At 43.6% G+C, this 19,303-nt stretch overlaps 2 protein-coding genes across 2 annotated transcripts in view; one reads left to right on the forward strand and one right to left on the reverse strand.

Moving 5' to 3' along the window:
• Window positions 1-19,303, reverse strand: part of LOC134445629 (NLR family CARD domain-containing protein 3-like) — a 331,412-nt gene that overhangs the window by 21,893 nt on the left and 290,216 nt on the right. The window contains exon 6 of the mRNA XM_063194681.1: window positions 14,952-14,965. Coding sequence (XP_063050751.1) covers window positions 14,952-14,965 — 14 coding nt within the window. The remainder of the gene's footprint in view (window positions 1-14,951; window positions 14,966-19,303) is intronic.
• The window catches only part of LOC134445633 (tripartite motif-containing protein 16-like), a 95,262-nt gene continuing 78,889 nt past the window's right edge, over window positions 2,931-19,303 (forward strand). The window contains exons 1-2 of the mRNA XM_063194686.1: window positions 2,931-3,163; window positions 10,486-10,497. Coding sequence (XP_063050756.1) covers window positions 2,931-3,163; window positions 10,486-10,497 — 245 coding nt within the window. The remainder of the gene's footprint in view (window positions 3,164-10,485; window positions 10,498-19,303) is intronic.

Here is a 19,303-nt window from a genome sequence, read left to right on the forward strand (position 1 = left end):
TCTGGTATGTGCGTGACATTAGTGTTGAAGGCATGCGGTGTTTGTGTGAGTTGTAGGCCTATACTGTATGTGAAGTTTGGGGGATGGTGTGTGAGCTAATAGGCTAGTGTTTGGCTGTCTGTACAGTATATGAAATTGGAATGAAAAATAATGAAATACAGGTAATACAAATATAATTACTAAAAAATTATAGAATAGACTGAATTATATTGAGTATAATGTTTATATTGTTTATCTGTGTTGAGGACATAGCATAGTTTAATAAAATAATTAAAAGCAACATAATTAACGCATGGTTTATTTTGGTGAGAAAAAAAAATGGCTAGTTGACCTTCCATTTGGCTAGTAAGAAGAAATGTCTACTAGCCAAATTGGCTGGTGGTGGAAAAAGTTAATTTAGAGCCCTGACTACTAGTATATAACCAAGTATTACCAGGGCCCCCCTTTCAAGTGGGGGCCCTAGGGAACTGCTTAGATTGCTTGCCTGGTTGTGACTGGCCTGTGTATTGGACTGAACATTTATGTAACATAAGGACACTTCGGAATTTTGTTTGGTGTAGGGGTCTATGGGTGTTTTACTCAATGTGTCTCATGTTGCTTTTGTAACTGGTGTCAAAGATTAATGAAGGCCTACATAATGAAGCTGCTTGAGTATGGGGGTGATGTGCTGCCAGGGTCTAGTGCCTGGTCTAGTAACTGGTGTCAAAGATTAATGAAGGCCTACATAATGAAATTATTACTCCAAATCATTACTCCAAAAACGTAACACTTGTGAAGAGTACATTTGATGCAGGAGAGATTTTTTAATTGTGAATTTTAGAGTGAATGTAAAGTAAGTCTGTTAGTCATAGTCATTATACACAGTGCTTCATAGCACACACGATAAACATGTACACGTGTTGCTGGACATTTATGGATTATAAATATCAGAATGGACATTAATGTAACATTAGCGTACTTGTGATTTTTGTTTGGTGTAGGGGTCTTGGGGTGTTGTTTCACTTAATGTGTCTCAATGATTAATGCACATGTGCATAATAAATTTCTGCATAAATATTCCACTTGTGAGGAGATTCTTTGCTTGCACCTGCAGGAGAAGGAGGACTCGAACCTGTGACCCTGTAACCTAAACTAAGCTCTCACTATAAATAGGCTCAGACGACTTTGATTTTGTTGATCGATGTAGACAAAGCATGTGAGCGAGAACATGTTGTCACGATGTGGGTGTTATTAAATACAGCAAATTTAAAATTGGCCTCTCAAGGTCATTTGATTAATATTGCTGTGTTCCCCATTGTTATTGAATGTGTTACGCGTTGGTCCTGTTTTAAAAAACGTTCTGGTTGCTTTGTTTCAAGCCGTTTTTGCAAGCCAGCAAGGTGGCTTGTGGAGAAACGAGAGGGTGTTCCGTGTTTCTCGTGGAAATGCGTCTCTGATTGGCTCACTCTTCCTGCTCTCGTGGAAATGTGTCTCTGATTGGCTCAGTCCTCCTGTTCTTGGAGAGAATGTAATGGGAAACAGAGTCGCCACTTCCCCGGGTGGTACTGCACTATAGGGGCGCCAACGGAGGCGTGCATGCTCCATTCAGGGCTGTGCTCTTTCGACAGCGACCCCTAGGCGAGCTGCAGGCACGGAGCAACCAGAGTGGGCTTGCTGTATGGATGAGGCTTTGTGCTGTGTGTGTACCTGAGAGTAGCAACCAGCTGATAGCTAAGCTAAGCTAGATTTCGGGCCACCAGACGTTGCTTGTATTGAAAACAAGCAGAAAAAAATTACTCGACATGTTTTTAGAAAAATGGGTCGACATAAACCTTTGTGAGCAACGCCCTCTTTCGACGTGACACAACATAGAAAGGCTTTCGTGATTCGCTCGTCTCTCTGCATTATTTATGTCAATTGGGAAACACCGGGAAACACAGCCAGGCGAGGTGACGCACCGCTATGAGAGCCTTGCAAGTGAGTTTAACTTGGGGTGACCGTCCGATCTTCAAAAGGAGAGAGTAAAACTGTGTTTTATCGGAGGTTGGCCTTTAAAGTCGGCCACAAATATGCACAAGACGATGAGCCCGCACCAGTTTGATCTACTAACACACCACGTGTGAGGTGTGGGGGGACAGGTGGTGAGGAGGAGCTGAAGTGGGGAGCAGCGCAAACTTGTGTAGGGGTGTGAGACAAGACTCATATACACACGTGAGTGAGTTGTTGACCAACCAGTTCATGGGAGCGTGACCTCGGAGGCGGTCTGCAGACGAGCATCGACGGGGATAAGCAACTGCAGAGGTTGCAAGATCTGACTGCAGTTGCATTCATCCTGCGATATTTTGACACCATGTGACATGTCACTTCGTTGATGCAACATGACTGAAATTTGTACGTTGGACAGGAAATCTAAGCATCATGCAGCATTTTCATCCAGAGTGCATTGCTGTCTACATGCGCATGCAGGCGTTGATGAAAACTCGAATGCGCTACTGTGTGCAATGCAATGCCCAAGGGTGTGGTTTTATCTATAACCCTTGCACCTGATTGGACACACACACCCCCCAGTGTGCTTTCAGGTAAGGTGCCTGTTGTTGCATTACCTGTCCACTAGAGGTCCTCACTGAGCTATGGGGACTCTACCTGTACTCTACCTCTGTTCCTACCTCTCAAAGTATTTCTGTGTCTTTCCGCATGACTGAAATGACTCGTCTAACCAGTTTTACATGTACTGTCTCGTCGTCCTCTAACAAGCAGGAATAGAAACCTGACCACACCCACATTCATCCTACCTGGTCCTACCTTTACACTTCCTGATAATAAGAATGATTCTGATTGGCCAATCACCAACCCCACCCTCCCTGGGCTCCTCCTCAGTGTTCTGAGGAAGTCAGCTGTCACTCTGCTGCTACTTCTCGGTGTGTGAAGTTGCTGTTTGGAAGATTTACAAAATGGCGTCAGAGTCTTCTAAGGAGGAGGACTCCTTCACTTGTCCAGTCTGCCTGGACTTGTTGAAGGATCCAGTGACTATTCCTTGTGGACATAATTTTTGTATGGGCTGCATTAAGAGCTGCTGGGATCAGGAGGATAGTAAAGGAGAATACAGCTGCCCCCTGTGCAAAGACACCTTCAACTCCAGGCCTGTCCTCCGCAAAAACCCTCTGATTGCTGAAATGGTGGAGAAGTTCGGGAAGACCAGCATCCAAGCTGCTGCTCCTGCTCGCTGTTATGCTGGACCTGGAGATGTGGCATGTGACGTCTGCACTGAGAGAAAACTCAAAGCTGTCAAGTCCTGTCTGGAGTGTTTGGTATCCTACTGTGACACTCATTTGAAAGCCCACAATGACGTTAATCCAGGTAGACCACACACTATGGTCACTGCCACGGGCCAGCTAGAGGAGAGGATCTGCCCCCGTCATAAGAAGGTTTTTGAAATATTCTGTCGCACCGACCAGAGTTGCATCTGCTATCTGTGTACGATGGACGATCATAAAGGCCACGACACAATTACGGCTACGGCAGAGTGGAGTCATAAAAAGGTAAATTGTGACTTTACAGTAATTTTTATATTTTATGGAAATATATACTTTTTCTATACTCAGCTTCACTAAGCGTCATGCGTTATGTTGAATATGGTGGTGCTTTTTCCCCATTCAGGTAGAGTGTGTTTCTTAGATAAAAGGTCCAATGTCTCATTCTGTTAAACATTTACAGGCCACCTTCAGTGTAGCCTCTGACCTACTGTACAGTATACTGTGCCATTTACAGGTTCAGAAGCAGCTTGAGTCATGCGCAATGTCTATTAAATACATAAAAATAGTAGTTTTGTAAACATTTAAAATGTTCCCAAAAGAATGTCAGGTTTCCGAATTCATGTGTAATGTCTATCAGAAAGGCCTAGGTTTTCAACATGTTCATTGTGGAGTCTCCCGTAATACCCTTAAAATATCTCTGGTGTGTTTGAGTCAATGATGCGCATGCATTCATGATTCTGTCTCATGTCGATTCTGAGCGGGTCAACTGGGAAAACAAAGAAAAAGTAGGCCTAAGTTTTCAACATTGTTTCCAAAAGAATGTCAGAGTAACATGCCCTTCAGAATGCGCTCTGACATCTCCCATGTCCTTTTCAGAGCAATTTTAACAGCAGGAGCTTTGTGTGAATAATTTAAGCAGTCACCCTTTATCTTAGCCTGATTATCATCGACTTTCAAATCTCTTCGAGACTTGGTCTGACCAAGAGCATAACAATTAACGTTTCCTAAACGGCATGGTTGCCCAACGTCCCTAGGTTTGCTACTGGTTGATGGTGTCCGACAAAGTGGGTGGAGTTCCCAATTTTTTGGGAGTTCAGAAACAATATTTACATAGCTCTTGACCTGACTTGAAGCAATGCCCAAGGTCTTGCGTCACTAGGAGGGCATGGCCTGGCTATCTTTATCTGGCCCTGTATAACATGTACATATCCAGAACTTTGATTACAAAGAAGCCATACAATGCATTAAGATTAAAAATATATGGATATCAGCCGATTACTACATTGCATTACATTACATTGCGCTTAGCTGACGCTTTCATTTCTTCAAAGCCACTTACAACTATTATTTTTCAGTGTATTGGTTACAGTCCCTGGAGCAACGTGGGGTTAGGTGGGTCATTTCACGTGAAATCAGACACTTACATTACAAAGAAGCCATAGAATGCATTCAAATTATGGTTTTAAAAATTATGGATATCAGCAGATTACTACAGTTGTCTACACAACTGGATGTTCCAAGTGTTTATAATTGTTGCCTTGAGTATAATATCAGGAGCAACACACAGATAGACAAGATTTCCCAGTCCCAGCCCAGGCACGCACAGCCAAGTAGTAGTCATGACGACGGCCCTCTTGCTCAGCGTGCGCCTGACTGAAAAGAATCCCAACTGTCAATCAAACCATCTTCTGATGCTCATTGGTCAATTTAACTTTTAATATCTCTCTAAAATAAAACTTCACCACAAAAAAAAAACACCCTGGTAAGTTGGAGAGCAAGGGGACCTACTAGTTGAGCGAAAAATGATCCCCCTGGAGTGGCATTTAAGGGAGATACAGGGTTTTATGTCTCTCATAGGAATGAATGGGATTTGGCCATTTTTTTGTCTTTTTGGGTCCAACCTTGGCTCCACACTTGGCTTCAACAATGAAATAGAATTTTGGCCTCCATTCTATTTACTCTCAATGGTTTAAACTGATGATATTTGATAGGAATTCAACATTGTCCTGGGTGTGTAGCTTACGGCTGTAACTGCTATGATGCTTTTCTGTTATGCTGCTGTACAGCCTAGGCTACATGATGTGTCTGTCCCTATCAAATAAACCAAACTTAACTGATGACATATGTTCACATAGGTGAAGTTTTTGAGCTGGATCTGGATTCTGCTGAGGATTCGTCAACTACTAGATGGCGAGCCACCCACTCATTCGAATGCGATCCTGTTCTACATTGTGCATGGCATATTTGGTAGGATTGTGGCCTGCTCGTGTCACATCACTGACTATGACTGACTTCAACGCCTTGAACTGAACTGCTTGAAAGGAGCTATTTTTCTTTTTGAACAACTTAAAGGAACTCTCTACATCGTCTCTTTTGAGGATTTAAAGGACTATTTCCAATTTTTGAAGGACAGTTCATTTTTTTGTTGTTCAAATGTTCAAACCTTTTTTTGGGGGGGGAGGGGTAATTGTAAATATTTAAACTTTTCAATCTCTTACTTGTGATGTTTTTATTTCATTTTGTTTATGCCCATTTTATTATTTGTACCCGATATCCTATGTTTGAATTTAAGAATGTAATTCTTCATTAGGGTTGCATACAATATTTTCTATGGATACGTGATTATTTATAATAATAATAATAATAATAAATAAATAAATAAATTATTATTATTATTATTATTATTAAGATGGACATTAAGACGAACATTATGGTTTTCCCTGTTCATTTTGCTTTCGATATCCTTTCCTTTTTGACGTCACTTTTGTCCTCCAAAGGACATTTTTGGAGTGAAGCGGCCAACTCTCTTGAATTACTGCTCTTGTCGGCTTGCGCTCGCCTCTGCGGATCTAATAAGGACATAAAAGGACAGAAACTTAATGTTTTGTGTTAAGGCTACATTTGTATGTTAGAAATTATTTTTGTATTGTAAGGGATTTTGATCTGGGAAATGTATGTTGTGACCCTGGCAAGTTCTCTGTTTTGTAGCGTGCTGGGGTTTTTGATTTGACATGCTTTAATATAAATGGTGAAAATGTTGTAGAAACATATTGTATGTTGTCTTTTAATTGGTATCTTTTTCACTCTACCCAAAGCCTAGTGTCACATTCTGTAGCCCATTGATCCTGGCCTACCATTGACGTGTACCATACTCAGTAGTGGGTAACAACAGTTTAACATCATTGATAATTCTTTTCTCTCTTTCTAACAGTGTGAAAATGTATTTCTTGAGACCAAGTGAAAATCATTTGTACTGTGATCATTTCTAGTGATACTGTCCAATTTCTGGAAATATGACACATCCCCTTGAGTTAAATTATTGAGTTTTACCTTTCTCCTCCTGTATGTTCAACCGTTCTAGTATGGCAGTGCAAATTTTACCTCCATGCTAGCAGTTAACATTGAGTCCTATGAGACCAGCTGGCGGCAAGCTGGTCTCAGAACTCAATGTTAAATGCTAGCTTGGAGATAAAATTTGCACTGCCGTACTCAGAGAACGACAAGAAGTACAGGTAAAACAAAAAATAAGGGAAAGGTCAAACTCAATAACTCGACTCAAGGGGAGGTGTAAATATGAGCTTGCGTCCAAAAATGGGACAGTATCACTTTAATGTTACATATTAACTAATCTCAACTGCACCATAAGGTTCCCCATTCTGAATTTTAAACATTAGTTATATATTAATTAAGCTCAACCAACTTCACCATAAGGTTCCCCATACTGAATTTTAAACATTAGTTATATATTAATTAAGCTCAACCAACTTCACCATAAGGTTCCCCATACTGAATTTTAAACATTAGTAAAACATTAGTTAAGCTCAACCAACTTCACAATAAGGCTCTCAATGCAGAATTTTAAACATTAGTTATACATTAATAAAACTCAACCAACTTCACCATAAGGTTCCCCATACTGGATTTTAAACATTAGTAAAACATTAGTAAAGCTCAACCAACTTCACAATAAGGTTCTCAATGCAGAATTTTAAACATTAGTTATACATTAATAAAGCTCAACCAACTTCACCATAAGGTTCCCCATACTGAATTTTAAACATTAGTAATACATTAATAAATACTATACATAATTATTATTAAATGATTTATAAGTAATTAACAATAGTTTAGTTAATATTAACACTTAAAAATTATTTAATTACAATGTATTAATGGTTAAATAATAAGTACTTAGTTAATATTGAACTATAAATTGTAAACTACAACTAATAATTATAATATATTAAGTAATAATTAGTTAACAGTTTATAAGTCACTTGTTATGCTTAAGTTACTGTTGATATGTTAGTTAATTAATCATAAAAGTATTTTTAATAATATATTAAGTAACTTATAATTATGTTCTATTAAGTGTTACAGAAGGACTAATAAATATATTTTAAAACTTTGTAAGTGTTTAGTATACACCTATAAATGTATAGTAAACCTTTAGTTAACTAATAGTTAACTGTTTGCTAACTGTTTGCTAACTGTTTATTAACTGTGCTACCGAATTGTGTTCCCTGGTCCTGACATGATGACATCAATTTTTTTTTAAATGGAGGCTCTAGTAAACCTGCGTGTTGTTTGTTACCTAAAGGAGTTTTAATGTTTCATTGACATGAAAACCAGGACATTTCCATCATTTCATAAAATATCCCGGGACGCCCAGGACAGGTCGTAAAATCAGGACATGTCCTGGGAAATACGGACGTTTGGTCACCCTATATGTATTACAATCAATGTTTTAGTGTGTCTTTACTCGGAGAACTAGTAGGCCTGTCGTGTTTCTTAAAGATAGTTTGACAAACTCCTGCATGGCTCTGTGTATTAGCCAACAGGCAACTTTCCGGCTACATGCTCCGAGTGCGAGTAGCCGTTACTGCCGGCAAGTGGATTCTGAGGGCAGGCTGCGTCCGTGTCAGACTTAAATTCTAACTTAAGTGTTGTATAGGCCTATTTTAAGAAAAGAAAAACATGCAGGCATGTATTCTGTAGATTATCGGATGAGTCAGACTTAAATAATAAAAAATAAAGGTATAAAGTTAATAAATAATAAAAAAAAATAAAAGTGCCCCATTATACCCTGGCATCGCAGATCCATAACAGGGCACGTGCCCGGGTAGAAATGGTGTAACGACGCCGATGAGAAGGAGGACTCGAACCTGTGACCCTGTAACCTACACCAAGCTCTCACCATGAATGTGTACAATACAATACCCATTGTCAATATGTAGCTCTCCAAAGGCGTGGTCTTCTCTAAAACCCTTGCATGTGATTGGACACACACACACACACACACACACACACACACACACACACACACACACACACACACACACACACACACACACACACACACACACACACACACACACTACTTAACCAAACTTAATTAAAATGTCTCACAAAATTCCCTTAGGGGTGCTGCGGAAATGTGGCTGACGGTATGTGAAATGGACCTAAATAAACAAATAAATTATGTAATATGATACATATTTGTCTAAATTAATAAATTAATGCTTAGTCAGTGGAATCTTTCATCAACCATTTACGCATAATAAACTAAATGTAAGACGCCCCAGTAAGCTGCAACTTTGAACGTAGGTTGTGTGACGTCTCCAAATGTGTTACTTTTCTAAATTTGTGTGGTATCGGATGCGATGCCATGTTACGGCTTGTTGGTTTGGGATGCCTTGAGAATTGTAATGAATTGAAAGGGTGCCTCGCCTGAAAAAAGGTTGAGAAAACATCTAGACCAAGAGTGTCAAACTCATTTAGGAATCAGGGGCCGCATACAGGGATGGGCAAGTTAAATGTTTTTTTCAAATAGGCCTACAATACAAAATACCCAAAATGCACTAAAATGTTACAAATGAGATAGAAAACACATAACAGTAACTGTATCACATTGTATTTTGCATTTTCAACATGTAAAATTATAAAACAAAACAACAACAAGACGCATTGTGTATGTAGGTACAATTCCTGCCACTTCTCTACGCAGAGAAACTCATGACAAAGTTATGAGAATCATGTGACTCAAACTGATGATGATTGAGACGAAGGTCATCAATAATCATTAGTATAAGAGTTACTTCCCCTCTGATCAACAAATGGCTGTGTTAGGTTTCTGTGTTTTGGACTCTTGCCAATCGAGTTCTACGAGTCTCAGTATTTTTGGTGATTTTTTTTCTGTTGGACTTTTTTCATTTCTCTGGAACTGTGATACACTGCTTTGGAACCAACCTCTACACTAGCCCTGTCATTGTGTGCGCAAAATAAATCTGCCAAACCTGATCTGCATTTGGGTCTCTGTCTCCGAATCCTTACAGTACGATCAGAGCAAGATGGACCCAGCGGATCCCGAACACCTGAAGGCTTGTCTTGAGCAACATGGAGCACTTCTGGGCCGACAACAATCTCAAATGGAGGCAATGGCTGCCAGCATCAGAGACCTGGCAGCACAGATTCAACCGCTCCAACTCTCCCAGTCTGCTTCTGCATCTGCACGGCCTATGGAGACTGCTCAACCTGCAGAGTTAGCCCAGCCTGCCTCAACCGACCAACCCGCCCGTGAGCCACGCCCACACCGGAGAAGTACGCTGGTGAGCCCGGAACATGTCGCTCCTTCCTGTCTCAGTGTACCCTCATCTTTGAACTACAACCAGGTACCTTCCCCACCGATCGAGCAAAGGTAGCCTATGTGATTACCCAACTGTCAGGACGCGCCAGAGAGTGGGGAACTGCTGTATGGGATGCTCAGTCAACAATCTGTGGGAAGTTTGAGGACTTCTCAACAGAGATGAAGAGGGTCTTCGATCGATCCAAACATGGGCATGAGGCTGCCCGTGAGCTACTCCAGATGCGCCAGGGTCGCAGATCTGTGTTGGATTTTGCCATTGACTTCCAAACACTCGCCACTTCATCTGGATGGGGCACTCTTTACGACACATTCTTCAATGACCTGTCCAAGGAGATCAAAGATCAGTTGGCTTCTCATGATCTGCCAAAATCCTGCGAGGACCTCGTCAATCTAGCTATTCGGATTGACACTAGGCTTCAGCAGCGCCGCCGGGCCAGGGCCTTTGGGCCCACAGGAAGAGGCCCTCTCGTCAGTCCAGTCCTGCCCCCTCTTCCTTCTCCCACTGCTGAATCTGTACCGGAGCCCATGCAAGTGGACCGTACCCGCCTATCCCAAGAGGAGCGACAGAGAAGAATCCGCACCCGCTCCTGCATGTACTGTGGCCAGCCCGACCACTTTGTCGCCTCCTGTCCAGTAAAAGCCAACGCTCACCTATGAGAGGGGTACTGGTGAGCGTGACACCCACACACCCCTCCTCTGCACAGCGCACTCTCCTCTCAGCGGTCCTCTGGTGGGGAGATCAACAACTTGAGGTGGGAGCTCTTGTTGACTCCGGTGCTGAGGAGAATTTCATCGATGCCAATCTTGTGAAACAGTGGAACCTTCCTACTGAAAGTATGGAGAAACCCCTGGTAGCCAACGCGCTGACTGGAGTGAGATTGGCCCAGATCACCCACACCACTGTACCGGTGAGTCTCACCCTCTCTGGCAACCATCATGAACAGTTGCGTTTCCTTGTCATTAATGCCCCTCATGTTCCAATAGTTCTTGGCCACCCCTGGCTTGTTAAGCACAATCCACACATTGACTGGGTAGGGAAATGTGTTATGGGCTGGAGCCCATTTTGCCACTCTAACTGTCTCCTTCAGGCCCAGACTCTATCGAAACTCGTCCCTGATGCCCCGGAGGCAGGGGCGTCATTAGGTTGCGCAAAGATCCGGGGCTGTAGCCCAGCAAAAAAAATGAAATTTAGTGTGGAGCGGCAGCCTAGTCGAGGGAGCGAAGCGACCGAGAGGGGGGTTGGTGCGGAAGGGGGTTTCCCCCCCTTCCGTTTTGCGGAGTTTTTGGAAAATTAAGGTCAAATTGGGCCATTCTAGGCGTACACAAAGGGGAAAATGTACTTTTGACACCATAGTCTTAATTTGCAGTTTTCCCATCTTTACATTTGACAGTGTAGGTACTTTCATTAAGGACCTTGCCATTCTTTTCTTGATTTGGCCCAATGTCGCCAGCTTAGTCACCCTCATTGGGTTACAGTAATGCAGGCTAACTACTTTTTTGGATACTTTGTTGGCGTCACGATTACTTTAGTGCAAATAAAAAGAGACCGCATTTAATAGTGCAACAGTGCCGAGTAGTCTAGTGGATATTGTGAGAGAATTAGCATAGTGATAGTGAAAAAAACATGCCTTACGTTATATAAACTCGGCTATGCTGTCTCAAAACAGTGCAGTCAGCACAGTCAGTCGCAATGCGAGGAACTAACCACGGGTTTTGCTCTCTGCATGACAGTATATGATAACACAAAATTATGATTAAAAACTGAACATTTCCATGCGCAACATACATACGGGTCTGCATACTCGTTCGCCAAACTCTCACAACAAGCGACAGACACGCACACGCGCACACACACACACACACATTGGAGACAGGAGGAGGAGCGCTAGTTGACAGACCATGGACCATAATCTCCCAAAAATGTCTTACTCAAGCAAATCATACACCCGACTGTCCACACCTTTGGTTCTATTGACATTTCATGCGCGAGCTCACTGTCTCCATCAGGCCGATATCAAAACACAAGGTGCAATCGAACTCGCACATCGCTCATTACGAGGCAAACACACACACACACACACACACACACACACACAAACAGACACACACGCGCGCGCGCACACAGGGAGACAGGAGACTAGAGCAAGAAAGCCAGCTGATTGACCATACCCAGTCCAAAAATATCATGGGGGCTATCATAATCCAACAGACAATAATGTCTTCAGATGTCAGTTTTGCAGCCCAAATAATTCAAATATGCCGTAATTTTGAATTTCTAGTTGAAGTAGCTTGTAATGTTAGTTCGCTACATTTTCCACATGGTTGTACCTTGCCGTTTCTATTGGAGGTAGCTTGTCTACGTGGTGGAGCTAAATGTTAGCTCACTATGTTAGCAAATTACGAGTAGTTCTATCAGTCTTTGGAGCTTGCCCAAAACTACACAAACATGCAGATAGCCAACAAACACAAGCGAATCTACACACATCACATTACACGTGGTATAACTAAATCACGCTGCCTGCCCACTATGAATTCAGGAAAGGTGTGTCTGTTTGAAAGGGGGTGTTAGCTTGGTGACATGATAGAACGGGTGCTTCGAAGTGATAGAACTAGAACTTGACTGAAGACAAGTAGAAAACATGACAACAACATTGACACCAGTGCTTCGGCGAGCACATCAGGAAAAAAACAGATGTCCTACCTTAGGCTGTCCTGTTACTTGAAGTCGATGGAGCCCAAATATCCATTTAGATTCGGCAAATATCCATTTTGATAGATACAGCTAGATATAGGCCTAGTGTGATTGAATAGTGGATGCTAAAATGAGAGGAAAATGTCAACATTGTGACCTATGGCTGCTAAAAAAAACCCTGAATGATCTAAGAATGAAATGAAATGGGATCCCTATATTCTAGAAGTCATTGAGTTATCGAGATATTAAACATTCCAGATTTTGTTTCATAAACCACGAGCCCGCCTGGCTCTATTCAAGCCAGCATAGAACTGACACCTGATTGGTTGACAGCAGCATGACATCACTACAACGAGGCTAGATCTACTAACAAGGTGGATAGCGGCTTCGGTTGGAAAGTTGTTATTTGTACAGTTCCATATTTACATCATCGTGTCAGAATCGTGCGGTCTGTGCTGGTTACAAAGTTGCATAATGACAGGAGCGGTATCACTGCTCAAAGTGTGGTCCACGGAGCTCTTCTCTACTATTTCTTATTCTTAATCATATTATTATTAGGCCTATTATACATATTTTATTTATGTCAGTCCAGTCCAGAGAGATTCGGGGCTAATCCCCGGAGATCCGGGGCTGTAGCCCCGAATGCCCAGGTCTGTCGACGCGCCTGCCCGGAGGAATTCCCGGATCTGTCGAGTGTCCCCCCAGAATACATGGATCTCAAGCCGGTATTCAGTAAGTCCAAAGCCTCTTCCCTACCCCCTCACCGCCCATATGATTGTGCTATTAACCTCCTTCCTGGTACCACTCCCCCCAGAGGTGGTCTATACTCCCTGTCGCGGCCTGAAACAGAAGCTATGAACAAGTACATCCAAGAGTCCCTTGCTGCTGGCATCATCCGCCCTTCATCATCGCCTGCTGGAGCCGTTTTTTTCTTTGTGGCCCTGCATTGGCCCTGCATTGATTACAGAGGTTTAAATGAAATCACTGTTAAAAACCGTTATCCTCTCCCTCTCATGTCCTCAGCATTCGAGCTCCTCCAAGACGCCAAGGTATTCACCAAGCTGGACCTGAGGAATGCCTACCATCTTGTCCGTATCCGTGATGGTGATGAATGGAAGACGGCCTTCAACACCACCTCAGGTCATTATGAGTACTTGGTCATGCCGTTTGGCCTTACCAATGCCCCAGCAGTTTTTCAGTCCTTAGTCAATGATGTCCTAAGAGACATGCTCAACCAGTATGTTTTTGTATTCTTAGACGACATATTGATATTCTCAAAGTCACTCACTGAGCATGTTGTCCATGTCCGTAAGGTCCTGAAGCGCCTTCTAGAGAATCAGCTCTTTGTGAAGGCGGAGAAGTGCGAGTTCCACCAGGAGACCATCGCCTTCCTTGGATACGTGGTGTCACCGGGAACCATCCAAATGGACCAACGTAAGGTCAAGGCAGTGTTGGAATGGCCCACACCTACCAATCGACGGGACCTGCAGAGCTTCCTGGGTTTTGCCAACTTTTATCGCCGCTTTGTCCGAAACTTCAGCACGGTAGCCGCCCCCCTCACCGCCCTGACCTCTACAGCAGTGAAGTTTGTGTGGACCACAGCTGCAGAGGAGGCCTTTCAAGAACTGAAGGGGCGCTTCACATCTGCACCGATCCTGATCCAACCCGATCCCAACCGGCAGTTCATTGTGGAGGTCGATGCTTCTGAGGTTGGAGTTGGGGCAGTGCTCTCCCAGCGTTCAGCCAAGGATAATCGCATCCACCCATGTGCCTACTTCTCACATCGTCTCTCACCAGCAGAACAGAATTATGATGTGGGAAACCGTGAGCTGCTAGCGGTCAAGTTAGCCCTGGAGGAGTGGAGGCAATGGTTGGAAGGCGCCCCGCAACCCTTTTTAGTCTGGACTGACCACAAAAACCTGCAATACATCAGCACGGCCAAGAGACTGAACCCCCGGCAAGCACGCTGGTCCCTATTCTTCTCCAGGTTTAACTTCACCCTGTCCTACCGTCCCGGTCATAAGAATGTTAAGCCTGATGCTCTGTCCCGCCAGTTCGCCACATCTAAGAGAGCTCCAGACTCCAACACCATCCTCCCTTCCCACTGCATTTTGGGGGCAGTTCAGTTCGATGTGGAATCCGCTGTGAGGGCTGCTCAAGCGGGTGAAGCAGGTCCCAGTGACTGTCCCACTAACTGTCTGTATGTTCCTAACTCTGTCCGCTCACAGGTGATGCAGTGGGGCCACTACACCAAGCTGTCATGCCATCCTGGACCCGGACGAACCGAGAAGTTCATCGGGAGGAGATTTTGGTGGCCATCCATGAAGGAGGACATTACCAAGTTTGTCCAAACCTGTCCGGTCTGTACACAAAACAAGACATCCACTCAACGCCCTGCTGGTCTGTTGCAACCCCTACTGGTGCCACACAGACCATGGTCCCACATCTCCCTAGATTTTGTGACTGGACTGCCACCATCAGACGGTAACACTACCATTCTTACTGTTGTGGACCGCTTCTCTAAGTCGGTTCATTTCATTCCTGCACCGGGTCTCCCCTCTGCTAAAGAAACTGCTAACCTGATGATCCAACATGTATTCCGAATACATGGCTTACCTGTAGAAGTAGTGTCAGACCGGGGTCCCCAATTTACTTCTGCATTCTGGAAGGCTTTCTGTAAATTGCTTGGTGCCTCTGTATGCTTATCCTCTGGTTTCCACCCGCAGAGCAATGGCCAAAGTGACAGGGCGAACCAGTTGCTGGAGACGGTGCTACGCTGCATGGCATCCCAGAATCCAGCCAGCAGCTTCCATGGGCTGAGTATGCCATCAATTCGCACGTCTCCTCAGCTACGGGCAGATCACCCTTCGAGAGCTCCTTGGGGTACCAACCACCGTTGTTCCCTGACCAGGAGAAGGAGGTTGGGGTTCCGTCGGCAGAAGCCTTCATCCGTCGGTGCCGCCGAACGTGGAGGCGCACCCGCTCCGCCCTGCTTCGTTCCTCTGCCAGGATGAAGGTCCAAGCTGACAAGCGTCGCTCCCGGGCGCCTCGCTATCGTCAGGGACAACGCGTATGGCTCTCCACACAAGACCTGCCCCTGAAAACAGAGTCCCGCAAGCTCACTGCACGTTTCATTGGCCCATTCCCCATTGCTAAAGTCATCAGCCCCACAGCTGTACGGCTCAAGCTTCCCCTGAACCTACGCCGTATTCACCCCACATTCCACGTCTCTAAGATCAAGCCCTTTCTGTGTAACCCCATGCATCCTGCCCCCAAGCCACCCCCGGCCCCTCGCCTCATCGATGGCTCTGAAGCCTTCACTGTCCGCCGGCTGGTGGACGTTCGCCGTCGGGGCCGTGGGCTCCAGTATCTTGTTGATTGGGAGGGCTACGGTCCCGAGGAGAGATGCTGGGTCCCGGCCCGCCACATCTTGGACCCCACTCTTGTCAGAGACTTCCGCCGTCAGCATCCCGTGCTGGCCCGAGGGCCGCCGAGAGGCGTCCGTTAGGAGGGGGGTACTGTTAGGTTTCTGTGTTTTGGACTCTTGCCACCCTATGGACAGTTTTAGTACTGCAGGTGTGCTCATGGTTTGTTTTGGTCTCCTGCCACGCCCCCCTTTGCAGCTTCACTCAATTGACTAATTATCCCAGCTGCTCCCTGTTTAGTTCTGTTTGCCTCCCCTACTTAAGCTCTGTCATTTCTCTGCTCTTTCTCTGATCGTCTGACCCTGACCTTGTGCCCATGACCCTGTTTTGTGAACCTGTCCGTGAGTAACTGTGAATCTGGAACCTCTGTTTTTGAATTGCTTGGAATTCTGTTTTTGTGAACTGCCTTTTTGAATTTTGAACCTGAATGCTTACCGGGATACTTACCTTTTGTTCCATGGACTGCCGTTTACATTTTTGACAAACTGAATACTTACCTCTGTTTTTTGAAAGAGATTTTGTTGCATTTTTTCTAATCGAGTTCTACGAGTCTCAGTATTTTTGTTGATGTTTTTTCTGTTGGACTTTTTTCATTTCTCTGGAACTGTGATACACTGCTTTGGAACCAACCTCTACACTAGCCCTGTCATTGTGTGCGCAAAATAAATCTGCCAAACCTGATCTGCATTTGGGTCTCTGTCTCCGAATCCTTACAGGCTGGCCCAGGGTCCCTGTCAATGTTGTCCTCAGTCCTCCTCCCGTAGGAGGCGCTGTGACTACAGCCCCATTCACAATCACCTGGTTATCAATGACCTTTGATAACCCATTGTCTTGCCCCAACCCTTCACTCTAGGTTTGGCCGCTGGACGATCAACACCGTATAGAGACTTGCGCAACTACTTTGGGACAAAGCATTATTTAATATCCGGCCGAATAACAAACATAGACTGCTTAGTTCATCTGTTCAAGTTGGGTCTCCTAAGGGGGCGTTGTCCCCTCCTCCTTCTTCTCTTTTTGTGGTGTTTGCACAAGACGTGCGCTACCGCCATCTACAGTGCTAAGAGGACTTCATTTATTCTCAACCTCAGGAATCAGAAGGTCTCCTAACCGAAGGTCTCCTAAAGGTGCTTTCACCCGACATAATGTGGATACCGGAAAAGAAACAAAATGACGCTTCTTCTTAGATCCACCTTCTTTGGCAGGAGTCATCAAGTCACATGATCAGGTGCACAGAGCACTGCACAGTGTTGATTTAACACTGCAGAGAGGAGTATCAAATGAAGAGTTCAGATGCAGATCTCTCTCACTGCATTTGTGATGTGTTTACAAAAACAGGCTGTATTTCTATTAATTCAGTAAACTCCAAAAACAGTCCATCTAATCTTGTTTGGGCTTGACTTGCTGGGGGCACTTAATGATAACATTTAATTGGCATTTTGATTGTGATAAATTGGTGAAAATGCTGTTTAACAATGAAATGGTAAAAAAAACAATTATGGCTTTTAGCGGATCTCCATCTGAACTCTTCAAATACAGTCTATTGAAGGATGTAAAACTTCACTCAAAGTGTTGAATGAATATTCAGAGTCTAAGTTAACAGTGAGTTAACAGGAGTGTAGTTGGTGCTGATCTCTCAGTGTTCAATTCACACTGCCAAATGTACTGTGTTTAATTCACACTGCCAAATGTACTGTGTTTAATTCACACTGACAAATGTGTTATACAGTAGAACATGACAAAGTTGTTCCTACCTCTCAAATATTTCTGTGTCTTTCCGCATGACTGAAATTACTCGTCTATCAGGCTTGTACAAAATTCAGAATGGAAATGAGAATGACCCCAAAAATCCAATTCAATTCTCGAATTTAAAACTCTTGAATTTTAAATTTCAAACAGGAAATGGAATTGCAATTCGAATTGGAATTGCAGGAAGCTGAATTTCACAGAATTTAAATTCGAAGAAATTCAAAGCAATCACATAATACGGATACTAGGAAGGGATGGTCAGTATCTCGAATACTTCTAATTAAAATTCATTTCGAAATACAAAGTAGTATTTTGCATTTTATATTTCATGTTAGTGAATTACAAGTAGGCCTATTTGAATTTTGTATCAAAGTACTTTGCCCCCTGTATTTTGAATTTTCAAAATAAAAGAGAGTACAATAGCTTACTTTCTCCTGAACTATGCAATTACATAGTAGGAACACTAGATTGACCACATAGTATGTAAGTGGAGCTAGTAGCTATTTTGGAATGTACAAGTGCTTGTATGGGAAAGGGATGAAGGACTCAAGCTGACAATCCAAAGATTGACAGTTCAATAACATTGGCAGGTGACTACCCGACTACGAATAATCAGCCTCAAAATTCTGAATTATTGAATATATGCTGTTGGATCGAAAACCGCCACTCTTGATCAAATATCATCGATAATTGAAATTGCCATGCTAAGCACCAAAGGTGCAACCGAGACGATTACTAATGCTGTGCCCTGCTTCACCCACAAAATGTCACCAGAGAGGATCTGTGGGTAATACGAGAGAGAAATCTCTCTACTTTTTCCGGGTGGTACTGTCCACTAAGTGGCGCCATCCAGACAGCGCAAAGGAGCGCAGAGGCTGTTAGAATGAATGGGGTCCCATGGAGCTCAACAACAGATGCTGCCATTGCTTTGGGAGATAATTTGTATCATCATTTCATTTTATTTTTCCCAAAGGCAGGATAAATTACCCTTTCAAACAGCACTTAGTTTGAATGTTTAAACTGGCTGGATCTTTGTAAAATACGTATTTGTTGTCACTATGACGTCACGAGTGGCTTCACACACTGCGTTTAGATTGGTCGCCCGGCTGCATTGCTGTGATCACGACGGCTGTAAAGCAATTTTGTTAGCAAGATGCTAGCGGAGCCTGACTCATAAATGCCAAAGCTGTAAGAAATCAGAAGGACATAACTCCCAGGTTATTGTACATATCATTTAAATCCACATTGGTTTCTCAGAACTTACAGTAATATTGTCAAGTTTCAGCCGACAGCGAGCACAATTGTCAGTTATTAGCGCCAGCCTTATGAGCTCTGCTGTCTCGACAGCGCTCCCTAGGTGAACTGCAGGCACGGGTTGGAGGGCGAGATTGAACACTGTATGTAAACCCACTGTGATGTCACTCTAAGGCCACAAATGATGCATTAGTGACGCTTTGCAAGATACTACATGGACATAATTTACAAGAAACACTTTCTTGTTTATTGAACTCACATGCAGACCTTCACATATCAGTGCCATTTTTTTAAATGTTAGTTGTGC

The sequence above is a fragment of the Engraulis encrasicolus genome, chromosome 3, assembly GCF_034702125.1.
Source record: "Engraulis encrasicolus isolate BLACKSEA-1 chromosome 3, IST_EnEncr_1.0, whole genome shotgun sequence".
Classification (NCBI taxonomy): Eukaryota; Metazoa; Chordata; class Actinopteri; order Clupeiformes; family Engraulidae; genus Engraulis; species Engraulis encrasicolus.